The 26,416-nt window shown below is 39.6% G+C and overlaps 1 protein-coding gene across 3 annotated transcripts; it reads right to left on the bottom strand.

Moving 5' to 3' along the window:
* Positions 1-968: 968 nt before the first annotated feature.
* rasef (RAS and EF-hand domain containing) lies at positions 969-24,926 on the bottom strand. Of its 3 annotated transcripts, none has more exons than XM_085368380.1 (18): positions 24,622-24,926; positions 21,836-22,165; positions 14,336-14,482; positions 12,963-13,053; positions 11,608-11,703; positions 10,646-10,723; positions 10,427-10,542; positions 8,267-8,335; positions 8,060-8,126; positions 7,608-7,696; positions 4,388-4,688; positions 3,270-3,392; positions 2,731-2,881; positions 2,424-2,505; positions 2,191-2,305; positions 1,697-1,804; positions 1,457-1,533; positions 969-1,071 (listed from the first exon to the last, which is right to left on the bottom strand). In XM_085368380.1, exons 1-18 carry the CDS (start codon positions 24,924-24,926, stop codon positions 969-971), a joined length of 2,448 nt encoding a protein of 815 aa, XP_085224506.1. The 3 variants fall into 3 exon arrangements, with proteins under 3 accessions (XP_085224506.1, XP_085224507.1, XP_085224508.1); XM_085368381.1 differs by having other exon boundaries at positions 7,608-7,693; XM_085368382.1 differs by lacking the exon at positions 24,622-24,926 and having other exon boundaries at positions 2,731-2,875; positions 21,836-22,155.
* Positions 24,927-26,416: the final 1,490 nt, after the last annotated feature.

Here is a 26,416-nt window from a genome sequence, read left to right as displayed (position 1 = left end):
GTCTCAAATTAACCAAAGGTTTAACAACTTGGAGAGTTTGAGTCCTGTCACATCTGCATACAACTAACAAAGCTTGCCCTGAAGCTCAAGCATATTTGGGTGATGCAGCAGGACAATGACCCAAATACACCAGCCAGTCCACTACTGAATGATTAAAAACAAATCAAAGTCTGGACTTAAATCAGATTGAGACCTTAAACAAGCCATTCATGCTCAAAAACCTTCCAATGTGGCTGAATTAAAGCCAATCTGCAAACAAGAGTGAATTAAAATTCCTCCACAGGGATGTGAAAGACTCACTGTCCATTTCTGCTGCTGAGGTGCTGAGGGTGACTAACATTGACTAGATTTAAGAAGAATTACTTTATCAGGTGGATTTAAACAGCTTTACCCCCCTTAATAAATGAAATCATCATATAAGAACTGAAGTGTGACAAATATGCCAAAAAAAAAAAAACAAAAACAAAAAAAAATCAGGAACTGTTTTGCAACACTGTATATCAGGATCTGTACTTTCTTGTCATGAACATAAACCAAACTAGCTTTCTATTTTCTGCCATGTGCAAATATTTAACAACATAAATATCACAACCATACTCACTCACCTGGCCTCAGATTTAAACCTCACATTAAAAGTCTACTTTACTCTCACAGCTACCTTTCGCTTCTCCTGTGTCACCTGCTTTAACGTGCAATTAGTCAAACAGTGTAAATGACACCAAACAGAAAAAGGCAAATTTGTTATAACATAATGAAAAAAAACTTTGACATGGCGAGAGGTTTAAGCCAAGATCCAGCGGTTAAAAGATTTAGCAAATAAATGTTTGTAATGTCCCGTCTCTCCACTTCTTTACTTCACCCTCTTAATCCAGCTGCGGTTATTCACATTGATCATTTGTTCCTGCTCTGCTTTTCATGTCTTTTTGCATGTGCACAGTCCACATTAAGTCCAGTGTGGACGAGTTTGATCAGGTGCAGCAGGAGAATTTTGGCTGATTTCTGGGAGCGTCTAAAATCGGCAGCGACTGACGACTGCTTTTTTCTTCATAGTTGGCGAACTTTGTTACCTGTCTGTGGAGTGGAAAAAAAAACACAGGTAAGACGGGTAAACAGGTGAAAGATGGGAATGTGGAAGAAAAAAGAAAAAGAAAGTTTTACTTTTAAATGCCAGAAAGCGTTTCACTTGTAAAACAAAAGATCAAGCAGTATTTATGGTTATCATACAATGACGTATCCCTTGGTGGACGTTTAAACTTGTTGTTCTTAATGTGTTACTGATCAACACTGGCAATGCTTAGTTAGTGATGCGATATAAGCTGTATATACAACATCCATCCTCCAATAACGAAGTGAAACACCCACTAAACTAATGACAAAATGTTAGCTTCTTAATGTCTAATTCATGAAGTCCCACAGCTTTGTTTTGTTTTGGAATAATCAGGTATGTGAATCTCACCTGGCCAGGTGCAGCACGGCCTCCAGGATGTTGGATCCATCTTTGGCGCTAGTTTCACAGAACAGAGTGTTGTATGTCTGTTGGTCAGAGACAGAAAACATTTAATGTTTTAATATTTTTATTAACTGCCATTCATTCCTCGAATTACAGGTTACAGTTTAAATAATTTCTCTCCAAGTTGGATGTGTAACAGGTAACTGTAAATGTAAATGTTTGGTAAAAATTTTTATTTTTAATTACCATGGCAAGTTTCTCCCCGTAGCTGGCAGGAACGCAGCCAATTCCATCTTGTCTAAGATCAGACTTATTACCCACAAGCATGATGGGAATGTCCTCGTGGGACACATCCTGCCAAGAAAAACAATGAACAATAATAATAATCATATTGAAATCTCTTGTGACAGGTTACGGAAGGTGTGCTGAACTTGTTTTACACTGAGCACAAACTTCTGAACACCACTGGCTGAATATACAACACACACACACACAGAACACCAGATCATATTGAATGCATGCTTATCCAACACTTACATATTGGCTGCATGTAAAATGAAGAAAAACAAGCAGAATCATCAGTGTGACCTTTAAATATCTTTTGATAACACAAATGCTGCCAGCGTCACAGTGGACACACTTAACCATATGACTATATTATACATGTTTCTGATGCCTGGACATCTCACTTCAAAGTGTGTCAGGTGGTAACCGTATAGCTGTGGACGGTATTGCTTTACCTCAATCATATCCACCCACTCTCTAATATTGAGGAAGCTCTTCTCGCAGGTGACGTCGTACAGCAACAAAACACCGTCTGCCCGGCGGAAGTAAGACTTCGCAATACTGCGAAACCTGAAAATAGCACAGGAGATGGCTCAAACTAGACAGTTACAAACCTCATGTACTCCACTAATGAAGTGCTATTTATTGTCAAGAAATAGCAACACGTACTATCCACACCAACACATACCTCTCCTGCCCCGCCGTATCCCAGAGCTGAAGCAGCACGGGCTCTCCGTCCACGATTAGTGTTTTCATCTGGAAATCCACTCCTGAAAACACAAAGAAGAGCCAGTAAAGAAGGAAGCAAGTGAAAGTGTTTAATAGCTGATCAGAATAACTACATTATACTATTTTAATGATCTTACTTCACAGTCTACAAAAATTAAGCATTAACCAGTCAGCTGAAACTTCCTCCAAGCTTTTATTTACAAGGCTTCTTGTAGAGAAGAGGACATGACATTAAAATGCTTGCTTTTAGTTTGTGTCCAGCTCACCCAGAGTTGCACTAGAGTTCATTTTGAATTCATTCTTGCAGAGGCGAAGCAGGAAGCTGGATTTCCCCACAGCAGCGTCCCCAGCTAACACGATCCTGTAAGCCTTCTCGGACGTCATGTAGCCCAGGTCAGTGCTGTCCTTGTCCTCCTTCTGTAGCGGTGACAGGAAGGTAGTGCTCTCCAGGAAACTTTTCTGCACATTTGCTTCAAGTTGAATTCACTTTATCATCAGCAATGATCATTTTGCAGTTTCCTCAACTCTTACTAGCGACGATTTACACATAATAAGTCCACAGCCATAGCTACTACAGAGCGAAATGTACCTTCTCATACATTTTTTTTTCTACAGTGTCAAAATGTTAGGAAGAGACGAAGGGTCACAAAGTCTGGTAAGGTCTCTAAATAATTACAAATTTTTTTCCAGAAATCTGACTGTAACTTAAATTTCAACAATAACCCCAATAATCCTGTTTTTCTGACCTTTCTTACAAAATAAAAGAACCCTCTTTTATGACTCCTCTCATAATTTTCTCTCTCACCTGAACATTGATGGCACTGAGGGCCTTTCTCGTTGTTGGAGCTGGTGGTTCAGATGGCTTCCAGTCCAAAACTGAGCTGCTGTCTGATCCGAATGCTGATTCCCCATCCTGTGTCTCTGCTGGCTGTGATATAGACACAAAGTAGCAGATAGTTAAGCATTCAAGGCAAGAATACGCTTTTCCCCCCTGGAGTTAGCTATTTTCACTCTCTATGTGTTTAAATACCAGTTTGTATTTAATCATTAATTATTATCGTCTATGTAGGTTCTCAGTCATCCAGGTCATGGTGGTCTCAAGAGCTTGAAAAAGAGGGAATTAAAATGGTGTATGCATAGGTATCATAGGTAACAGCCCTATGGAACAACTTGGTCATCCCTTTTCAAACAGGTTAGTCAGAGAAACTTATTCAAGCGTGACGGTGCAAAAACGGGTCCATCCCAAGATCAAAACTCCCAAACACAAGCTAAACATCAAAGTGCAGGAGTACTTGGAGATCTATGCAGCAGAAACCCAACAGCCACTCCACAAATGCATGACACAACATTGAAGAGGCACCTCAACAGGAACAGACTCAGGTGTAGATCTACACTAAAAGGTAAAAGGAAGCTCTTTGGAGGGAAGACAGATGTTTTAAAGGAGGAGCAAAAGAGGCCATCGCCATGAACACTATGTGTGCAACAAAGGTTGGCAACGGTTTCCAGGCACTTCAACGCCCATTCAAGTCTTTCCACTGTTGTTGTAGGTGACCTCAATAGGTCACATGATAGGGTCGGGCGAGGCCTCACAGTGGCTTCACCCTTAACCCCCGGTGATGGTAATGCCTTTTTTCACAGCATGGCTCATGTGATGACGCACGCGATCAATAGCAGACCAAGAACCACCTCCAAAGGGGAACACCCCCACTAAGGGTTAAATACCTGGGACTCTCCATCTTTTGCTTTTATACCTGAAGAAACCTCTTAGATTGGAGGTGAAACGTCTCCACAGACTTGAATAAGCCCACTTCCTTTCTTCTTCAAGTTATTACATCTGTTGTGTCTGTTAGTTATTATGTTATTAAGTCTTAGACTTGGTAAAACAAATATGTAGCTATAAGCTAGACATGATTATGGTCTTACCTCAGTGTCAGAGAGTTCTCCGATTACACTGTCGTTGTTATCGTCGTCCTCCTTTTTTTTCTCCGGACTGTGATTCTCGTCCTCTTCTTCTTGACCTTTGACCTCATGCTCTGAGTCATAGCCTCCATGTGAGCCTCTGAGCGTCGACAGGCCACTGTCCACGTAGATCTCAGGTAGGCTGTCCTCCTCACACTCGCTGCTGTGCCTGCGCCTCAGGCCAGGGTCACACATGGCCAGGGCAAGGGTGTCACCGCTGGGCCGGCAGCTGAACAGAGGGTACTCGTCCATGCGCTGGGAGTACCTGAGGACGAGAAAGGCAATAAAAAAAAAAACACAAAATCTCCTCCTGTGTGTGCTTCAGGTAATAGATCATTTCACACATAAAGTAGTTTTGTTGGTTTTCCTGTAGGATTTTTGATGGAATACCTGCGAAGCTAGATGTGAGGTTTTTTTTTTATGTCCTGGACTTATTTTGGGTTAATACGCTCTTTTGTAATAACATTTACACAGTCTACATTGTTTTTAATGAATAGTAATAAAGTAAAGTACTAAAAACATATGATAGATCAATTTTTAAGTTATATATAAAACCTGTAAACAATATTTTAAAATGTTATGTGCATGTGTAGTTTTTGTATAAAGTACATGATCTTGTGTGCAATATATGTTGTTTTCATATTGCTTCTGCCTAAATGCCTGTAAAAGTGCCAAAAGGCAGAACCACAAGCTAAAACTGTAATAATTACCAGTGTTGGGACTAACGCGTTATTAAGTAACGCGTTACAGTAACTACGTTATTATTGTGGTAACGAGCACGGTAACTAGTTATTATGCCAAAACCAGGAACGCGTTACTCGTTACTGGGATTTAGATAGGGTCGTTACTCGTTACTTCGTGTGGTGGCTATCGCGGAGCTTCCACAGATTCAGTAACATTAGCAAGTGGTGGAGGCCAGCAGGTGGATGAAGGAAGGGGGGCGCAGAAGGAAAAGAGACCCGAGGCGGCCGCCGGTCCAAGTGTGAACTGAACTTCAGGTAAGAAGTTATGACCTGCAGTCTCTCTGGGTCAGATATGAACCAAGTTTAGGTGGAGTTTATTTTCGTTATTCTGACTTTTTCCGTACTGCGTGCTAGCTAGCATGACGGAGTTTCTATACAGCTGGGTGGGTGCTATGAAGCTAATGATGTTGAACTTTATTTTGTTCATAAGTTATTAGAGTTGCCAACCGTCCCGTCTGGTATTCAGAGAAAATATTACGCGTTTCTTATTGAGGTGAAAAGGAACAGTTTGTCCCGTAATTCAGCTACAATGAAAAAGGCACAAAGCTGGAGTTATTCTGTGTTTATGCTGCACAGCTGCCTCTTCTTCTTTCATTCTCTCCCCCTCCCTCTCCTGTTTCTACTTCAATCATGAAAACTGATCAATGATCAGCTGATCGTCTTTTCTCTCTTGTTTGTTTATCGCTCACTTTGCACCGAAAGAGGAAACCAGCGGATGTCGCGCTAAACAACAGCAGCACGTTTAAGCTTGATCAGCTGTTGTTAGAATTTATTTAATATTAATTTCTAGTATCAGCTGATGTTTGCTGGAGCCACAGCTGCAAAAAAGCTGCTGGTCAGGATGTCGGTTTGGATATGTGGTGAGAGGGAAACATGAAGATGAAACCAGGAGATGTCCTTACTGAATCATCAGAGCTGAACAGGTGATGGAGAAACAGGTTTACCTTTTAGGTGACATGAATGAGTTGAAGGGAAGTTATCAACTGTTTCTGAGAGACAAATAACACCAGGATCCTTTTTTAGGTAGCTGACAGCTGGTAACTGTGCAGGTGCGGATCTAGCAAAGTGTTGCCAGGGGGGCCAGGTAGGGCATTAACAGGGAAAGGGGGGCACAAAGAAATACTTTTCTTTCTTATTCTCATTTAAAATGTCTCGCTTTTAAAAAATAATTATCTGAATCTTACAACAAACGATTGATAGATTGATGCATATATACCATCAAAACAGTGTACATCACTGTCACAACAGCGTTTGTTTTCATTCAAAGGCTTTATGATTTTTCCTATAATGGCGGCCAGTCTCTAGTCAAAATGCCCAGGACGATTTTTTTGTCCCAGTCCAGCCCTGTATGCAGCTCATCTGCAGTCTGGTGTTACCTACATCTTCCTATTCAGAAGGCAGAATTTCCGAGTTCTGAGTACAATCGAAAGCACCACGACTCCAGTTTTTGTGTTGGATGTAAAAGGCGCACATGACGCTGTGACGTAGGCTAGAATCATGGCAGCAGTCAATGACGGTCCAGGCGTGGGATTTCTCTCATGGAGATATGCACATTATCTTTTCCTTTCTATTGGTAGGTGGCACAGTGCACTTGTGGCAAGTAAGCAAGCTAGAAGACTGGCAAAGTTATGGAAGCAACACATTAACAAGAGAATTCTGAGTAAAACCAAAGTTACTTTCCCTAGTAACTAGTTACTTTGAAAGTAACGAGTAACTTGAAGTAACTGAGTTACTTTTGAGAGAAGTAACTAGTAATGTAACTAAGTTACTATTTTAAAGTAACTTACCCAACACTGATAATTACATACCTGAATCGTTTTTTAATTAACTTTTCAGAGAGGCAAAACTAATCCTCACATACATTGTATTCACTGGTCAAAAGAAAATACTTTTGTTGTCTCGTTTTAAGATGCAAAAAGTTCTTATTAGTGCAAAACTGGGCTTGAATTTGCTGCTTTATGGTACAAAAACAAAACCTTTATGCCGGATAACTGCAGAATCTCATGGTTCAGCTTCTCACAGCGGCTTAAATAAATAACTTGCAGCAAAATCTACTAGACAAATAAAAATGTCACATGTTCTGGGAAAAGAAACCTTGTCAGTTCCAAAAACATCTGAATGCACCGATAACTTCTGTCGGAGCCAAGTAAACTCTACAGTAACTTCAACATTTATTTGAAAAATAAAAATAAAACAGTTTAAATATATATATATATATATATATATATATATATATATATATATATATATATATATATATATATATATATATATATATATATATATATATATATATATATTGTTTTTTAGGAAAACAAAATAATTCCATTTTTGGTGTAAGACCAGCTCTAGTGTGCCAGTGCAGAGAATATACAGATGATTAATGTACATTTAATGCACAGATGCTCTTCTTTGTCATCTGTGTTGTTTGTAGACCGTACCTGTCTAATAATGCATATGGTGATGTGTAGCAGATGCTTTTACTTCTGCTTCTTTCCTTAAATTCTCCTGGTGATCCTCCGTTAGACTGCTACACACAAGAAACAAAAATAAACTATAAAATGTATTGTTATAATCTTAGATGTGAATGATGTTATGTTGTAAGGCAGTGCATAGTTTTTAATGACCCCTTAGAGCCTAAATGATGAAATAATTCCCAGAAATTTTATTTTTCAAATTACTGATAAGTTAAATTAATGAAATAACATTTTGCACATATGAGCTTTTAGGATAAATTTATTTAAAGACTAATTACTTTTTAAAAATAGGCTGCAGTCCAATCAAATGAGTGGATCAAATCAAACTAAGATACGAAAATGTGCTAACTGAAGACATTTAAAATGTCTTTATTTATTTTGTGAATGAAGTAACTTTGTTAAGTGTTAAGATTTACCCTCGTTATCCTCTCCAGAGCTGCTCTCAGGCCATCATTGCTGTCATGGAGCTTCCTGTTGGCTGTCCTGCACACACACACACACACACACACACACACACACACACACACACACACACACACAGAGAAAAGACATTTTAAATGTAGGCAACCTTGTAAAATCTGTTTCAGCAGGTGTGTGTGTGTGTGTGTTATTATCTGGCTTACTGTAGAATCTCAATCTGATTCTCCAGGATGTCTCGTTCATCAGAGAAGTGTTTCATGAGCTCCTCGTCTCTGAAGGAAAACAGAGACAGACAGAGACACAGTTAGTGAATCTAAAGAAAAGCTTTACACCAGAAAGCCTTCTTCCTTCTTTTAAGGTGAATGTGTAAACCACTACATTGTGGAGCCAAATGTTACTAAATCTGAACACAAGCATATATTTATCTATCAATTTAAAAAAAAAAACATATCTAAAGTGTTACATATTTTTGTATGTTCATCGCTGTTTAGGGCCTCAGTTTCTACACAAAGCTTAAACAACACAAACTCCTTAAATGTACAGATTACTTTTATTAGAGAGAGAACACCGACTCATAGTGTGTTAAAACATTTATATTTCTTCTTATTCAATCATCTTCCGAAAGAGAGAGACCCCCTGCACAGCCCAAACGCCAGTTGCAGGATCTCGAACATTAGAATCATAAACTGTGCCTCATATAGGTGTTATTTTGGTACTTTACACGTCACACAGTTTCAAACATTGGTTATAAAGTTCCTCTTTTCTGTGTCTTATCTATTAATATGCCTGTGCACTAAAACTTCCTGTTTTTCAGTCTGGCTGAGCACTTAGTTTATGAGTCAAAAGTGGCCTTGCTTTACAAACCTTCATGATTAAAGTACATAAAACAATATAATGAGAAAATAAGGATACTATGGATATTAATTACATGACACTTTCAAATGATAAATTCTACAAAGTCTTAATTTTGACTAATTCTTATATTGTTAAACCAGAAGGGGAAGCAACCAAAGTAAACTAAAGATGCAATACTTTAAAATAAATTTAGGATCTTCAGTCAAACAGCAGCTGCTGCAAAATATAACCAACATGGGTTATATGCCGTATCTCTAGTGGCCACTGGAGGCTGCTTCAGAAGTGAGGTGATTCCAATAGTAAACAAAAATTGCATACAGCCTGATACAGAAAACTGGCTTTAGCACTATGGTTTTCTTTTATTTACAATCTGCTGTCTGAAGGTAGGTAATGTAAAATATAAACATCTGGAAGAGGGATCCCTCCTCTGTTCTGCTTTTTCTTTTTCCCCTGCTAAATGGTTTATTGGGAAGTTTTTTCTTATTGTGATATGTAAAAACATAGTAGGTAAAAACATCAATCTTGAATCTATTATATATCCATCCATCCATCTTCATCCGCTTTGTCCGGGGCCGGGTCGCGGGGGCAGCAGCCTAAGCAAAGAGGCCCAGACCTCCCTCTCCCCAGCCACCTCCTCCAGCTTATCCGGGGGAATACCAAGGCGTTCCCAGGCCAGCCGAGAGATATAATCTCTCCAGCGCAATTCTATTATATATTTTCAATAAAATCATCATAGTTTCCCCATTAAATAATGGCTGATATTTTTATACAGTCTTCTCCTTTTTTACACGTCTGTCACAGTTGTGCAAAGTTACTGAAAGACACGCGAGACTCCTCAGAGATGGAGGAACAAAAGTGTCAACCCAATGAGTCAGAAGCAGGCGGGGTTTTCTCCTCCCTTTGTCTCTGTTGCGTCTGTTACTAGGTAACGCTCCCAAAGATGTTATTGTACGTGTGAAGGCACTCCAGGATATCCTGTTTCAGCTGTGACAACACAATAAAATTCTCAGGAGCCAACATGCAGACAGACAACCAGGAGAGGTTGTGCCTCTGTCGTCTGTCTCTGTTACTCGGCTCAGGGGTGGGGTCGTGTGATAAGGTATTCTGGATTCTTCTAGAGTCAGTACATTTAGCTGGTATGAAGTGTATTCAGTGGTTTTACAAGTGTAAATATTTATTTTTCTCAAGTTCTCATTAATCTTTAAACAAGGAAAGAAAAAGGTGGAAATACAAACCTGTTCTGCAACTTCTTTTCATCAATAATGGAGGTTTAGACTTTCATGGTGTGCAGTGAAACTGTATGTGTTTAGAGAGAGCTAAATGATGTGAAGTACAAATCTTTTTTTTCTTTTTTTTGTTTCTTTTTTAATCATCGATGTAAAAAAGTAAAAAGAATAAATAACATGTGGCTAATTAGATGTGGTGCTCAACTTTAACTCCACGGACCACACGTCAAAATCTGTACCGAGGGTTTAAATTATTTAACGAAAGCAGCCAAACCGATTTACCGCTCGGAGTTGATGCTTTGATCGGTTAGCTCGGTCTTCAGCGAGTCCATCTCACTCTGCAGGCAGGCGACTTTGGTCTGAGACCTCAGCAGCTCCTGCTTTAACCGCTGGTTCTCCTGCAGACGCACAGACAAGCAGCAAAACAGAAGATTACAGCTGTGTGTTGTAAGCAGGAAGCATAATGACTGTATAAATGAGTTCAAATACATTCACTCTCACCAGTGTTAGCTCATTGATCTTCTTCTTCAAGGCCGGGCTCTCGTCTTTCACTGTGATGTTCTTGTACTTCTCCTCTATCTGGTAAAGTTGAAATGTATAGGATAAAGATTATTCGACCTACTCACTCTTGTGGGCTACTTTTACTTGTACATGCATCCAGAAATGTCGATTCTAATTGGTTCAAAAAAATAAAAATAAACAGCTCTTACAAATCAGTTTCAGAGGAGTGGGGAAAAAAAGTTTCATAAAACGGCTAAATTTGTACTATTTAAACATTTTAACCTGATGACTTTCGGGATGCTTTTTTCCGTGCATGTTCTCAGACCTGATGCAAATGCTTGGACACATACACAGATGTCTTCATTAAGACCAACCCAACACAATAACTTGCTTCTCTGCATGCTTGATCTGCTCTTCAAGATTGTATGAAATCACTTCCCTTGTAAACAGCTGACTTGAAATCTTCAGTAAGAAGGACCTCAGTCAGATTGAGAAGCAATAGTAGATTTTTCTTATCCAAATATTTACTGTGAAGTTTCAGTTAAAGAGGTCCAGCTGAGATTTAATGGACTCTGTGAAGCTGCTTCCTGCTTTCAAAGATGTTAAGTTCTGAAATGGACCCAGAAAATTATTCTTCATCCTCAATAAACACGAGATATATAAAATCAAAGGTTTATTTACTCAATTAATTAATCATTAAGAAAAATGTGGTATAAATTGAATGGTATACCAATCAATTTTAAACCCGATTCCATTAAAGTTAACATTTTACATTGTACTAATATATTTACTAATAATGTACTAATATAATTAAAATGAGTTAAAGTCAGCATTTTGGATCTAAATTTGTTTCGAGCGTAAAATCCTTATCGTGTCAGTATCATATAAATATGTTTAAAACCACCACTACAGCAATTGTGTTGTAAAAAACCAGAACTCAGTCAGACAAGTTAAAAATGTACCATCTGCATCCTCTGGATCTTACACTGCAGCTCACACACTTCAGTTTCATAACTTCTTCGTAATTCACTCAGCGAAGCCTCTGCTCGCTTCTTCTCCTGCAAAAGCACAAATACAAACCCCCCCAAACAGAAAATATATCAATCAGTTGCATCAGAAAGGCAGTTTACTGTATGATTTGTGTGTTTGTGTATGTGTGTGATTGGCTTTTGCTTCTTACTCTGCATAAAGCCATTTTAAAGTGGATTTTAAACCCCTTGATGAAGGGTCTGAGGAATCAAAAACTTTTTTTTAATGTACAATTTCCAAAATAAATTCCTCCGTTACAGGTGCCAGGATATGACAGTGTGAATATCATGGTGTGAGAGGATACAGGTGACCGCCCTCTAATTTTGTGTGCTTTTCTTAGACAAAACAAACAGTAGAGCCCGAGTTAGCTGAGTCAATGGAGAACACTTACATAACTTTAGGCACAGTGATAAAACAGAGTTTATATTCACAGCTTTTAAAGAAACGTCAGGACCACAGATAAAATCAACATGTTTAAATAAATTCAATGGTTTGTTTCCTGATATAACAAGTGATGCTTTATGTTTCTGCCAGTCTTTGTCAGCTTTTCTTCCTTTTATTGCATTTTATTTCATGTTATGGAAAGCTAAATGCTGTTATCAAAGCTTATCATTTTCCACAAAACACCGATTATGTGTTCTGCTGGATTTTGGGAAATATCTGCCGCTTTCATGAGGCTCCAAATCTGGGGGCTTTTAATTCATAGACGATATATTAAGACATAAACAGACCTAAATTTAGGCATTAAAAAGCTGCTGTAATAACAAATTTGCCTACTCTAGCTGTGGATGTGGATACGTTTGACAAACAGACAGAATTCATAGAGATTTAACTTCATCAGTCAATAAAAAGCAGGTTAAACAATTCAAAGTTCAGGTCAGCCACATGCTGATGTAGCTGACCTGGCTCTTTATAGATTATCATCTTCATCCACACACCACCATCCTTATCACCACCAACACATACAGCCTTATCATTTTAGAATAGAGGATAAAACATGCCCCAGCACCTCGAGTTATCTGCTGTTTTATATCCACAGAGTTGTGAGAGCAGCAGGCGTGTCTGAATTGGGATCAGTAAGCTGCTACACAGCTGCGTATGTTTGTTTGACATGAGGGAAGAGCTGAACAAACGCGCCCTGCTTATCACTTTGCCTACACAAACTCCAGGGAAAGAAACGCATCATAGCAACTAGCCGAAAAAAAGCAAACAGTGTAAAAACACAAAGTCACGGGTCTGCAGTGGAGGGTCTCATATGTGTGTCGTGTGGGCTAGGTATTGGTCCCACCTGCTCACGTGTTTTTCTCTCGGTAGCTTGAATGCGTTGGTCCATTTCTTCCTCCATTTCACTGAGCTGCATTGATGCTTGGTCCTGCGCTCTGTAACACAGTAATAAGATCACCTCACTAGACTCCAGATATTTCTATCCATGTGATCCAGGCAGCTGACGCTAACTTAACTTTCTGATTTGTGACAGTATTTATTGTTCGCCTGACATTTGGATTGACACAAAACATTTGTAATTTCTTAGAAAACAAGCTTGACTATCAGTGTCAAACAGTCATGCTACTTTTGTCCAATCATACATAAGAACATTTTTGAAGCCAGATACTGATGTTAGACGAGAGGGCCTGACTCACACTCTTCTTTCCTGTTATCCCTACTCCCCCAAACTTCACTGCTGGCACACAACTCGGGTTCTCCTGGCACTGGCCAGACTCAAACTTGTCCATCAGACTGCCAGACAGGGAAACGTGAGCTTGACTTTTACTTCCACTGCTCCTATAAGCATTGGCATGCTTTGCACCGATCCATCCAATACCTGACATTGTGCTTGCATTTAGCTCTTGACCTTGGAAACCAATGACACGAAGCTCCCTGAGAACAGTGTTTGTGCTGATGTTAAATGCCAAAGGAGGTTTATAACGCGGTAATTACTGAGTCAGCTGCGCATTAGAGACTTATGTCCCTCACAACTCAGTAATCCCGCTCATAATATTAAATGTTTTGCTAATTTAGGAACAAGTTGCTGTAGTTCTTTTATTCTTCCACTTTGCGATAACAGCCACTGTGACAACGTGGATGAGCAGTTGGAATACTCTCCACTTGTCTCAGAAGTATTGACTTTTTCCACATTAAGCACATTATTCTCTACCTATGTTTATTTGCTATGATTTGCTATTGTCAAAGTAATATTGCTGCACCTACTACCCTGGGTTTGTTTGTGTAAGCTTTATGTTGCCATCAAAATCAAACATTCAGCACATTAAAGCAAAGACTCTGTCACAGGTTGCTTTGTATTTTTTAGGCTGCAGAATTAACTCCTTTGTGCATACTTACATCGACTGTTCTCAGCCTTCGTGTACGTCAGGTGTAGGGAAAGGCCCAACCAGAGTTTCCTGATTTTTAAAGTACTGATGATGTCATGTCTGACATCAACAGGTCAAACTAAGAGGTTCAGTCTACATTGATGCACTGGTAGTTATATGTTTTACTTATGATCTGGTTGCTCAAGTCTCTCTCCTGTGGTTCATACTCGTCCTGTCTACATCTTTGCCACATGCTCATTAGGGTGGCTGTAGTTCAGTATGTAGAGCAGGTCATCTGCTAATCGTTCACAGGTAATGACTGATCATATATGTGTGTGTGCATGATGCTCACCGTTTGATGGCAAGTGCCAAGTTCTCCATCTCTGAGTTCTGCTGTTTGATCTCTTTGGTGAAGTTGAGGATGACTTTCTCAAATTGAGGAATCAGTCTGGGCTCAGTCAGACTGATGTTCTGATACAGTGTTGCTGCTTGCTCACGCCTGGAGAAAAATCAGGAGATAAATTAGCTCGCTGCAAACAAATTTTTGCTAGCAGAAATTGAGGGTTACATTAAAGAATTTTGGTTTGTACGGTTTGATTCATTAATATTTTTGTAGTTTTGTTTATTAAAAAAAATAAAATCAAGATGCGATTGAAGTGAAGCCTTCCTGCTTTAATTCAATGGTTTTGCAAAAGGATGGCAGTAACTGTTTAGACAATATAAACATTTTTATACACAGTGTCCCATTTTCAGAGCTTCAAAAGCAATTGACCACTGTGCATGATGACAGAATTATTTTGATGATTAAGAAAAAAAACTTTACAACATCTAACCAAGTTAAGAATAAACTCTTGAAGAGGAAGACATATCATTGTCAAAGTCTACAATCAAGAGACATCTTCATGGGTTTACAACAAAATGCAAACCACTGGTTAGATTCAAGAAGATGAAGGCCAAATTAGCCTTAGCCAGAAAACACAATAAAATACAGTGATGGAAACATGTTTTGGACAGATGAAACTAAGGTTAATTTGTATCGAAATGATGGGAAGAGAAAGGTTTGTATGGCTGTGACTGGAACTGGGTCACAAGTGTTTATTGATGATGTGACTCCTGATAGAAGTAGCAGGATGAGTTGTGAAGTATACAGGGCTGTACTCTCTGCTAATACTGATCAGGCACAGTGTAAATTCACAGTGCAAATGGATAATGACCCAAAGCAGACTGCAAAAGCAACCCGAGAGTTGCTCAAGCTAAAGAAATGACATAATCTTCAATGGCCAAGTCAGTCACCTGATCACAACCTAGTAGAGCCGCTTTCAGTCATGAAATAAGACAATAAAGGCAGAGAGACCCAGAAACAAGCAGCAGCTGAAGGTGTCTGCAGTAAAAACCCGGCGGAGCATCTCAAGGGACGAAACACAGCATTTGGTGATGTCCATGAGCTTTAGACCTCAGTCACTGACTTCAATGGATTTTCATCTGGGCTTGGTTGTAGTATAAAAAATGTCTATAATTCCTAAACAGTTCGTAAAAGTTTTTTTTAAATCCCCTTAACCCTGTAAGACCCAACTAATCAAAAAATAGCCAGAAAATTCTGATTTTTTAGAACTTATAACAAACTTATAACAAAATCCACAAACATTTTTTTGCTATATCATGTTGTGTATGATATATTTTTATGATATATGAATTATATATTGTTTGTATGGCATTTCATACATTGGGTGTGTTTGGCAACTTTATGTTAACAACAGTGTTAATTTTAGACAAAAAAAAGGAGTTTTGTCCATAACATTTTGAAATTATGGCAAGTGCTGATGATGTTGATGAGAACGACGTCTCAGAAACTCATGCGTCAAATATGATACAAAGGTCATTATAGGGTTATATTTAAAGCTGAAAATGCACTTCACTCACGTCTTGAATGTCTATTTAAAATCCGCTGTAGGGTACACACAGATAAAATAACAAACAATTCTGTCTTTGTTCGGACTCAGCTGAATATGCTCTAAAAACAGACATTATCCAACAAATTCACAAGAGGTTTAATTATTTATTGAATATTTTTTGAGTATTTGTTTTATATTCTTAATAACAATGGCGGTGTGGACACACAAAAAAATGTACCTTTTTATTATTAATTAGATAAATGGCAGACAACAGATTATTTCTTGTAGGTAACACTGGATTACAATAACAGGGTTAAAAGTGGCTGAAGAAAGTATTTCATCAGCTTGGTAGAAAGTTTGCTATAAAGTTTGTTCTATCTACCGCTCCACCCTAACAGCAATTAACATAATTGAGATATTTAGCAAATCTACATTTTTGTTGAGCCTTTAAAGATTATTTAGCAAGTAGAAAACAAAACGATTTGTGTGTCAGTTTAAGTAATATCTGATGTTGGAATAACTCTTCTAATTTTAAAGACTGATTTTTAATGAATGCTTCTTTTCATGTATGTCACTTTGCTTCCCAGTGACACAACCTGTCGTTTATTTACCCTGAAAACAAAATAGCTTTCCTGGTGTGTGTTAAACCCGAACTCAGAAACGCAAAAGCCGAAAGAATGAAATCAAATGAAGAGACCCAAATTAAACCCTGTAAAATTTTGTATTTATATATGAAATTTGTGTTCAAACGCAATTTTTGTAAACAGTTGATCATGTCAACAAATGCAGAGTAGAGACATTTGACCCCCCTAGAAGAAAATTCTTGAAAACCGAGCAGTGAAAGCCTTTTATAGGTCAAACCATCTTTCCAGGCTCGGTCTCCATCAGCTGAGAGACTGAACAAAGTTCATAACTCATTAGATCAGTCTCAAGCATAAAGAAGGAAGAAATTGATTTTTTGCTCTTGACTTGTCTTCTTGTTCTCACACAAAATATCTTTTCAACTCCTGAAAACAGACATCTGTCTGAAGTGAAGCGTGTACTGGGTTTTCCAAACTATCCTCCCTCAGCTGACTGATGTAACAGTGACTATAAATGCTTGAAGATGAAAGAGTGCATTTATCCGACGGCACCACCGTGACAATCAATGTCCTGATGCCGCAACACAACAGCATGAGCAAAAGTCCCATGTAAGGCCAGTGGCCACATGCACGTGGATAGGTCTACAGTGTGTGTAAAGCGAGTAAGCATTATCGAGCCCAGTCATTGGATGTGATCATTTTCAGAGAACTGTTTTTATCACTTAATACTGATTTATGAATAATTCAAGCATAAAAAAATGCACCTAACTCACAGGATGAGCCACATACACATAACAAACCACTTAGGAAATAATCAGTTTTAAACTGTATTTTAGGCACTTTGTTACTAGCAGCTTGTTACAAAAACACATCATTTATTCTCATTTCCTTAGCTGAATCTACAAAAATGCAAAACATAAAGAGAAACGGAGAGAAAAAGCTGAACTGGACTGAATCAGTTGCACCATGTCTTATGAATCCAAATTTTAAATGTTTGGTTTCAATCATAGTCAGTGTGCACGATGGAGATCAGGAGAGAAGTACAACAGTCAGAGTCTACAGTCATCTGTAAAACACAGAGAAGGCTCCGTCATGGTTTGGGGGAGTGGCTTCATGTTTCAGCATGACAATGCTCCCAAACACACTTCCAGAGCAGTAAAAGCATATTCAGATAGAAAAAACACAGTGGAACACAGTCAGTGATGGACCGGCCTCCTCAGAGCCCGAATCTCAATATTATTCAAGCAGTGTGGGATCATCTAGACAGATAATCGAACAAAAGGCAGCCAACATCCAAAGAAGAGCTTCATATGTCCTTCAAGAAGCCTGGAACTATTGCTGAACATTAGAGAATGAGACGGTGTTAAAGAATAAAGGAAATATAAGATAAGATAAGATAAGATAAGCTTTATTAGTCCCACACGTGGGAAATTTGTTTTGTCACAGCAGGAGTGGACAGTGCAAGAGTTATGAGGCAAAAATTAGAATACAATAAGAATAAATACAGTACACAGCTGTACAGAATAGAATAAAATAAAATACTATATACAGTAGAATAAAATAAAATAAATATACAATAAGATAAAAATAGAATACAAATACAAATACTATATACAACTGAGTAAAAATACAACGATGACAGAAAGGATTATTGCACTTAGCATTATTGCATATGTATGGATGTGTGTGCTTGATCAGTTAAAGTCTTTATTATGGAGTCTGACAGCAGTGGGGAGGAAAGACCTGCGAAATCTCTCCGTCCCACACCGTGGGTGCCGCAGTCTCCCACTGAAGGAGCTGCTCAGTGCTGTCACAGTCTGCTGCATGGGGTGGGAGATGTTGTCCATCAGGGATGACAGCTTAGCCGCCGTTCTCCTGTCACTCACCACCTCCACTGGGTCCAGAGGGCATCCTAGAACAGAGCTGGCCCTTCGGATCACCCTGTTCAGTCTCTTCCTGTCCCCAGCAGAGATGCTGCCGCCCCAGCAGACCACGCCATAAACAACAACAACAACCTTTATTTATAGAGCACATTAAAAGCCTTAGGCATACCAAAGTGCTTTACAAAAAAACAATAAAATAATACAGTTAAGAGCATTAATATCAAATATAATAAGAACAGCAGACAATGTTCACAGTAGAAAGCCACTAATAAAATGGACTGCAGCACATAGATTATAGCAGACCCAGTGCCGCATGATAGAGAACACCAAGAATGAAGGAATAGTAAAAAGTTAATGCAATAGGTCACAATTAACAGTCAGCATTTAACGGGTAGAGAAGGCAAGTTCAAAAAGATAAGTTTTAAGGCGTGCTTTAAAAGAAAAAATAGAATCAGACTCCCGAATGCCAATCGGGAGGCTGTTCCATAACTCAGGTGCAGCAAAGGCAAACGATCGATCGCCTCTAGATTTCAACCGAGATCTGGGCTGAACTAACAATAACTGCGAGGATGACCTTAAAGCCCTGGCAGGGACATAAGGGTTTAAAAGTTCCTTAAGATAGGTTGGTGCAGTATTATTGATAATTTTAAACGTAAGCAGCAAAATTTTAAATTGAATACGGTATTTGATAGGCAGCCAATGCAGCTCAGCAAGAACCAGAGTAATATGGTCAAACTTCTTGGTTTTAGTTAGAATACGTGCCGCAGCATTCTGAACTGTCTGTAATCTATGTAGAAGGGTAACATGGAGACCAGAATAGAGTGAGTTACAGTAATCTAGTCTTGACGTTACAAAAGCATGAATGAGCTTTTCTAAGTCATTATACGGGATATAGTGTCTGGCCCTGGAGATGAGACGAAGCTGATAAAAACTAGATCTGACAACAGCAGACACCTGTTTATCAAGTTTAAAGGAGCTGTCAAACAAGACACCCAGATTCCTGACAGTATCAGAGAAAGAACTAGTAAGAAAGCCAAAGGCATCTTGAAGTTTGGCGCGAAGGGCATTACTGCCAAAAATCATGATTTCAGTCTTTTTTTCATTGAGAATAAGAGTATTTGCCAACAGCCATTTCTTGACCTCACTCATGCACTCACGAAAGTTATTTAAAGAAAGCAGAGCCACAACAGAGTCATAGAATTTCTTCAGGAGTGGGCCCTCCACCCCAAACGACCTGAGTCTCCGCAGCAGGTACAGCCTGCTCTGCCCTTTCCTGTAGAGGGCGTCTGAGTTATGAGTCCAGTCCAGTCTATTGTTCAGATGAACACCAAGGTACCTGTAGCTGTCCACAGCCTCAATGTCCATACCTTGGATGTTCAGTGGTTGCAGTGGAGAATGCTTGTGCCTGCGGAAGTCTACCACCAGTTCCTTGGTTTTACTGGCGTTGATCTGGAGGTAGTTCAGCTGGCACCAGTCCACAAAGTCTTGAGTCAGTCCTCTGTACTCCTTGTCGTCCCCATCAGTGATGAGGCCGACTATTGCAGAGTCATCAGAGAACTTCTGCAGGAAGCACTGGGTGCTTCAACTCATATCAACTCATAAGAATGCTACCAACTCTGTTTTTCCCTTATATACTATATTTCCATGTATGTTTCCAATCATTTTCCATTTTCCTAACAAAATATAAAGAAAAGAGAAATGACTTTGCAGAGTGCTGTAGGGGAGACCGGGGATAGTTGTAACGTGGGTCAGTTGTAACACTTCCAATTTCTCCAATCAGGGCTAAGTTTCAAATGATGTGATTCATCCTGTGCATGCCCAATTCAGTTCTGCTATCACATGTGAAAAATCAGCACATTTTGTCAAACACAGACAATTTAACACGAAAAAAAGTAATTTGTATGCCAAAAAGTAAGTTTTTCTACTTTATTTCAAATTCTAATAGCATTATCTGCTTTGCAGTTAAACTCATCAAACTTAAATTATGTTATTTGTATGTCTATGGGGATATATTCTGTGTAAGTCTTTAGTGCTAATGTTTTAGCCGTTGGCTGTAATGTTAGCTAGTTCATGGCTATAGGAGTCTGGGTCAGTTGTAACAATAATGCAGATGTTACAACTTACCACACCATTACTTTAACTTATATTAAACAAGTTGGGGCAACGACATCAGCAGAGAGGTTCACTGGTCGCCTTTGTATATGCGGTTAATGCCATTGGCAACACAATTCCTCCACTGTTTGAGTTCCCACACATACATTATGCAGACCACTGTGTCAGAGATGGACCAGTAGGAAGTACTGGTAGTGGAAATAAATCAGGATGGGTGCAAGAAACAGATTTCCTCATCTTTCTGAGGCACTTTGCAAACCACACCAAGGTAAGCCATGATAAAAAGTAATGGAATTGTGATGCTGGTGCACAACTACATTTTTTCAGCTTCATTGTTATGTTCAAAAGTTGGTGCAAGAGTTGTAGGTTATAATGCCCACTGAGCCAATGAGGCCAAAATCAAGGAAGACCAACCAAAATTAATGAAATATTCAGTTGCAGAAAATTCCATAATTTGTCTTTTTTGGGGGGTTGGAATATGTTCAAAAGCTAGATTTCTGCATTCTGTCACACACACACACACACACACACACACACACACACACACACACATAGCTACATAAATGGCTTTAAGTGCATTCGTGTGTTGAATAAAAAAGATTACATGTTAATGTTTTGTCAGTACCCTTATTTCATTGTGTTACATTTCACCCCAGGATATGTTACAACTAACCCAGGCTACCGCAGGCCCACCACCCGCAGGAGGCGCCATAGGGGTCTGGTGCATTGTGTGCCGGGTGGCGGCCAGGAGCGGAGGCCCTGGCGGACTGACCCCCGGCTGCCAAGACAAACTATAACTGAAGATAAATTAAACAATCATAACAGAGCATTTTAACTTTGAATTTTTGTTAGGAATTACTTTGATTTATGGATTAATGGCACAATTGTTAAACATGGTTTGGAGTTTGCTCCCTTTGTCTGCTTTTATGTTAGAGCATGAGTGATTTGCACAGCTTGCGCCTTCCCATACACCTGTGTGTGTGAGGGGGGTCACCATTAATGCCTGTCTTTAGCTTACATGCATTCTGGAAAAAACAAAAAAATAAAAACGTGAACATCCAGAGATTTTCACACAGGCGCACTCTCATTTTCATATTATTAATAATGATTTTAGTCATGGATGGAAATGGATTCGTCGTTTTGTAGCAGCAAACTTTGAAATGTGCTCTGGATCTTTCCCAGAGTTCACCTTTTTAAATTAGATGTGTGCTTTACTTCAGAGGTGCTATTTTCCCTGTGAAGATTAATTGTCACTATCACATTTACGCACACTGCGCTCACTGTTGAACGCACTCATATCTCCTGAACATTTCCATATTTTAAACACATCCGCCCGTCTGTACCCATCGCCCTTACCGGCCAGAGAACAGCTGTGCACTCTCACCTGGGGATGAACTTGGCCTGCTCGTTCAGTCTGCTCTCAAAGTCTTCCCAAGCAGCAGACGGGTCGCCTCCTTCTGACTCCATGTCCGCCTCGTAGCGGTCGTGAAATCCGCTGATGAACTCTTGCAGGGTGACAGTGCCGTCCTTGTCGACGTCCAGCTGGTCAAATATTCGGTCAGCCTCGGCTGCTGACACCTGTAGCTCTGCGCAGATTGTGAGAAACTCGTTTCGTTCGATCTGCCCGGAGTTGTCCACATCGTAGGTGTGAAAGAGGGACCGCAGCCGGTCCTGTTCCTCTGCGCTCATTCCCTTGATAGGGGGCTGTGGCTGGCTGGGGTAAAAAAAAAAGAAAAAAAGAAGGCGTTTCGGTAAATTACAATTACCACCGAGACGACGAAACCTTGAAACCTTACAGGAACGCCAGCGTTTTACTTTCCGGACACCAGGAAAAAACAAAAGTAGTCCAAACTCCAAACTTCCAGAGTTAATCCGCTCCTATCCAAACATTACCACAGCTGGTGTGCCCTTACAAAAGTTTTGATCAAAGAAATCCATTTTAAACAATCCAAACTATCATTAAAATAAAAGCATTTGCTCCCGCGTAGCCTTCACGCGAGATGTTACAGATTGTTGTAGCCAATGGCCAGCTGGACGGAAAAAGCTGCTGTGTCTCACTGCCTCAGGTAACGCGCCTGCCATCGCTACCTGCCAGTGTGATCACTCCCCTCTCTCTTCCTAACAATAGACCTCTGGGCTTCAGGCCAAATGAAAGTGGCTCTGTGGCGAAAGCCTATTATCGTTCTAGCTGAATAAACTGAAGTTTCTGTAACTGAGCGAAGAACAGACTGACACACACGTAGTCTAGATTTCCATTTTTTCCAGGCCCAAATTATTATTTGACTATTAATCACATTAAATAGAGGCGAATATTAAAAAAAAAACCATGTATACATAAATATTAATTTATTTATCTGTTTCAACACAATAATATTAACTGTTTGATAGTAGACTTTACGTTTATATCATACTGAGGACCTTTCAAATTCAAATCAGTTTTATTTATATGGTTTCAAATCACTAAAACAGTTGCCTCAAGGCACTTTATATTGTGAGATAAGGACCCTACAAAAACATGGAGAAAACAGAGAAAACCTCAACATCAAGTGTTTGCTCATGATCACCTATGAGCAAACACTTGATGGCAGTGGCAAGGAAAAACTCCTGTTTAATAGGAGGAGACCTCCTGCAGAACCAGGCTCAGGGAGGGGCGGCTATCTGCCTGGGTGAGGGGAGGAAGACAGGACAAAAAACATTCTGTGGAAGAGAGGCAGTGATTTGTAACGACTAAACATGTAGAGAGTGAAAAAAGTGAGTGAGCAAGAAACACTCAGTGCATCATGGGAAGCCCCCAACAGCCTAAGCCTACTGCAATATAACTAAAGGGGGATGCAGGGTCACCTGATCTAACCATAACTATGTGCTTTATCAAATAGGAATGTTTTAAGCCGAATCTTAAAAGCAGAGAGGGTGTCTGTCTCCCGAATCCAAACTGGGAGCTGGTTCCACAGAAGAGGGGCCTGGAAGCTCAACACCCTGCCTCCCTGCTTCTACTTTGAAATATCCAAGGATCCACAGGTAAACCAGCAGTCTGAGAGCGAAGTGCTCTACCTGGTTGATATGGTACTATGAGGTCTTTAAGATGAGATGGCTCCTAATATTTTAAGATTTTGCATGAGATGGGAAGGATTTTAAATTAAATTCTGGATTTAACATGGAATTAATGAACACACACCAACATGGAAGAAATATGTTCTCTCTAGTCTTTGTAAGTATTCTCATTGCTGCAATTTCCCATTTCCACTGCAGTTTATATGGGAAAATACACAAAAATGAACAAAAACATACTAAAATACTCTAATGTTACACTAACAGGTATCATAATGAGCCTGACGTCCTTGTCTTATAAAGTAATCATTTACAACAGGTTAAAGAAACCTCACATGTAGCTTTCAGATTGCTAAAAAGTAATTGCACCTTCTACCTTGTGATTGAAATGCTGTTTCTACATCAAAATTACTTTATTTGTTCATCATCTTCATCACTTTTTGGCACACTGGCACATTTGCCTGATTTTCCTGCTCTGCCATGGTAACACAGCCCAACCTACTCTTGTTATCTAAGGATGGTTTCCTTGTGTGAAAAACATTAGGATCCATTGACAAAAAAGCTAAAATTTGCGTGCAGTACGTGGAATACAATGAAGTCACCAAGCACATTGTTCAGTTTTTACTGCCTATGGCAGGTTAAGCAGCAATCCTCCAGCTGGATGCCCACTGACCTGATTTTACAGACTGCTCTGCAAACCAGATACCTCAATCGCATATCTTACAAAATGTGACAGCTGTGATATTGTTAAATTTTGTTTAACACACAAAAAATCTAGATTAGTACATCACACTTTGTTCTTCAGTAAAAATCAGGTTAATGAACCAGATTATTGGTTATGCTTCCTGTTTAAGGACATGTCAGCAATGCTTGGTCCACATTTTCATAAATAAATTGTCATCTAATTTATCTTCATATTCAGCTTCCTGTCAGGTCAAAGTATCAGTTTCTGTTATCCTAAACTACACGATCTGTACCCACAAGAATAGTTGGATTCAAACCTTTCATAAATCCTACTCTACCATTAAAGAAGACCGCCCCATGCAGGCATATTTTACACATTTTGCTATGACAAGTTGCTGTTAGCTACACTCAGAGCACTCAGGCCTTTTCACCTCTCACCTGGACAGGACCTGCTCTTTTTTATCCCAAGCTGAGGAGTCTGTGTCTTCTTCAGCATCATCTTCTTCCTCCTGGTGCTGTTCTTTGAAGCCACTAAGGAACTCCTCTAAGGTCACCGTGCCATCCTTGTCGACATCCAGGCGATTGAAAATGCCTTCTGCTTCCTGGGACGAGACGTGGAGTTCTTGGCAAATGGTGTTGAATTCATTTTTTTCAATCCGCCCAGAATTATCCACATCGTAGGCATGAAAGAGAGAGCTCAGGCGCTTTTGTTCCTCCTCACTCTTTTTCTTTGCTGCTGCCATAGTTTTGTTTTTAATTTCTGCAGCAATCTGGCTTTTAGATTTGAAAGCGAGTATTTGCAGATAATAAAAAGAGCGAAAAAAAGTACTAGAAAAACAGGCAGAGCCTACAGGAGTTTAGCTGTTAGGTAAAGTGAAATTAAATTCAGAGCTGGATTTCCATTTGATAGTTGATAGCCAGTCGTAAGGTTAAACCCCATTGTTGGAAGGAGACGGAGTGCAGCTCCAGGAATAGACTCACTCCTTCTGATATGTTTCTTTTATATCCTCCCCCTCCCGTCTCTCTTTCTTTTTTATAGGCATGCAATAGTTCAAGTTCAAGTTCAAGTTCAACTTTATTGTCACTTCAACCATATACAGTTTAAAAATACACAGTGAGGCGAAACAACGTTCCTCCAGGAACCAAGGTGCTACAAGACAAGTTAGTGCAAAAAAAATAATAATATATAATATATCTAGTAATAATATTGTGCAAAAGAGCATTTACAGGTTGGTGTGTGCGATGGTTTGGTGGTGTAGGTCAGTGTGTTTGTGCTTTGTGTTGGTTAGTCAGTCCAGTCTCAATGTTTTGAGGTATTTGAGTTAAGCTGAGTGATAATGTTAGTGTATGTGTGTGTGTGCGTGTTTATCAGTCAGTCCCTTTTTGCTGAGGAGACGGATGGCTTGTGGAAAAAAGCTGTTGCACAGTCTGGATGTGCGTGCCCGAATGCTTCGGTACCTTTTTCCAGATGGCAGGAGTGTAAAGAGTGTGTGAGAGGGGTGTGTCCGATCAGCCACAATGCTGGTGGCTTTGCGAATGCAGCGTGTGGTGTAGATGTCCTCAATAGAGGGTAGAGAGACCCCGATGATCTTCTCTGCTGTTCCCACTATCCGCTGTAGGGTCTTGCGGTCTGATATGGCACAGCTCCCAAACCAGACAGTGATGCAGCCGCTCAGGATGCTCTCAATAGTTCCTCTATAGAAGGTGGTCAGGATCGGTGGTGGAAGCCGGGCCTTTCTCAGTCTTCTCAGAAAGAAGAGACGCGACTGATAATACTGATAATAAACTATTTTAGGACCATAAAATGTGGTGTTGCAAATGCTGTTAAACCAAACAGCATCAAGCAAGAATCCTAACAGTGTGGCCAAAATCTGCAAAACCAGCAACTGCATAAAAACAGCACTTTTTTGTGTTTTGCCCTCAAACAAGTTAAAAGTAAACCCTCGGTATTGTCTTATTAAAGTGCCACTGCTGATGTGGTTCCTCCTTTGACTTTGTAACATAGTTGGCCATTCACAGCATATGAATTATGTTTCCTATCTTTGATTATTAGTACTCATTGGAGCTTTTATTGGAAGGCTCTTTAAACCTGGAGTCATACTAGTGCAAAACACACTGCTATGATGATACCAGCAATGCTACACAGGAATGCAAATTATAGAAATTTGAAAGTACTCCTGCATCTTTTATTTTTGCTAATTCCATGTACAATATCATGCCTTTGTAGCCAGAC

The sequence above is a fragment of the Diplotaxodon limnothrissa genome, linkage group LG12 (assembly GCF_057381915.1).
Source record: "Diplotaxodon limnothrissa isolate DT_005_m linkage group LG12, D_limnothrissa_male_GT1.1, whole genome shotgun sequence".
NCBI lineage: Eukaryota > Metazoa > Chordata > Actinopteri > Cichliformes > Cichlidae > Diplotaxodon > Diplotaxodon limnothrissa.
The sequence above is the reverse complement of the archived record's forward strand: the minus strand, read 5'-3'. Positions and strand labels throughout refer to the sequence as shown.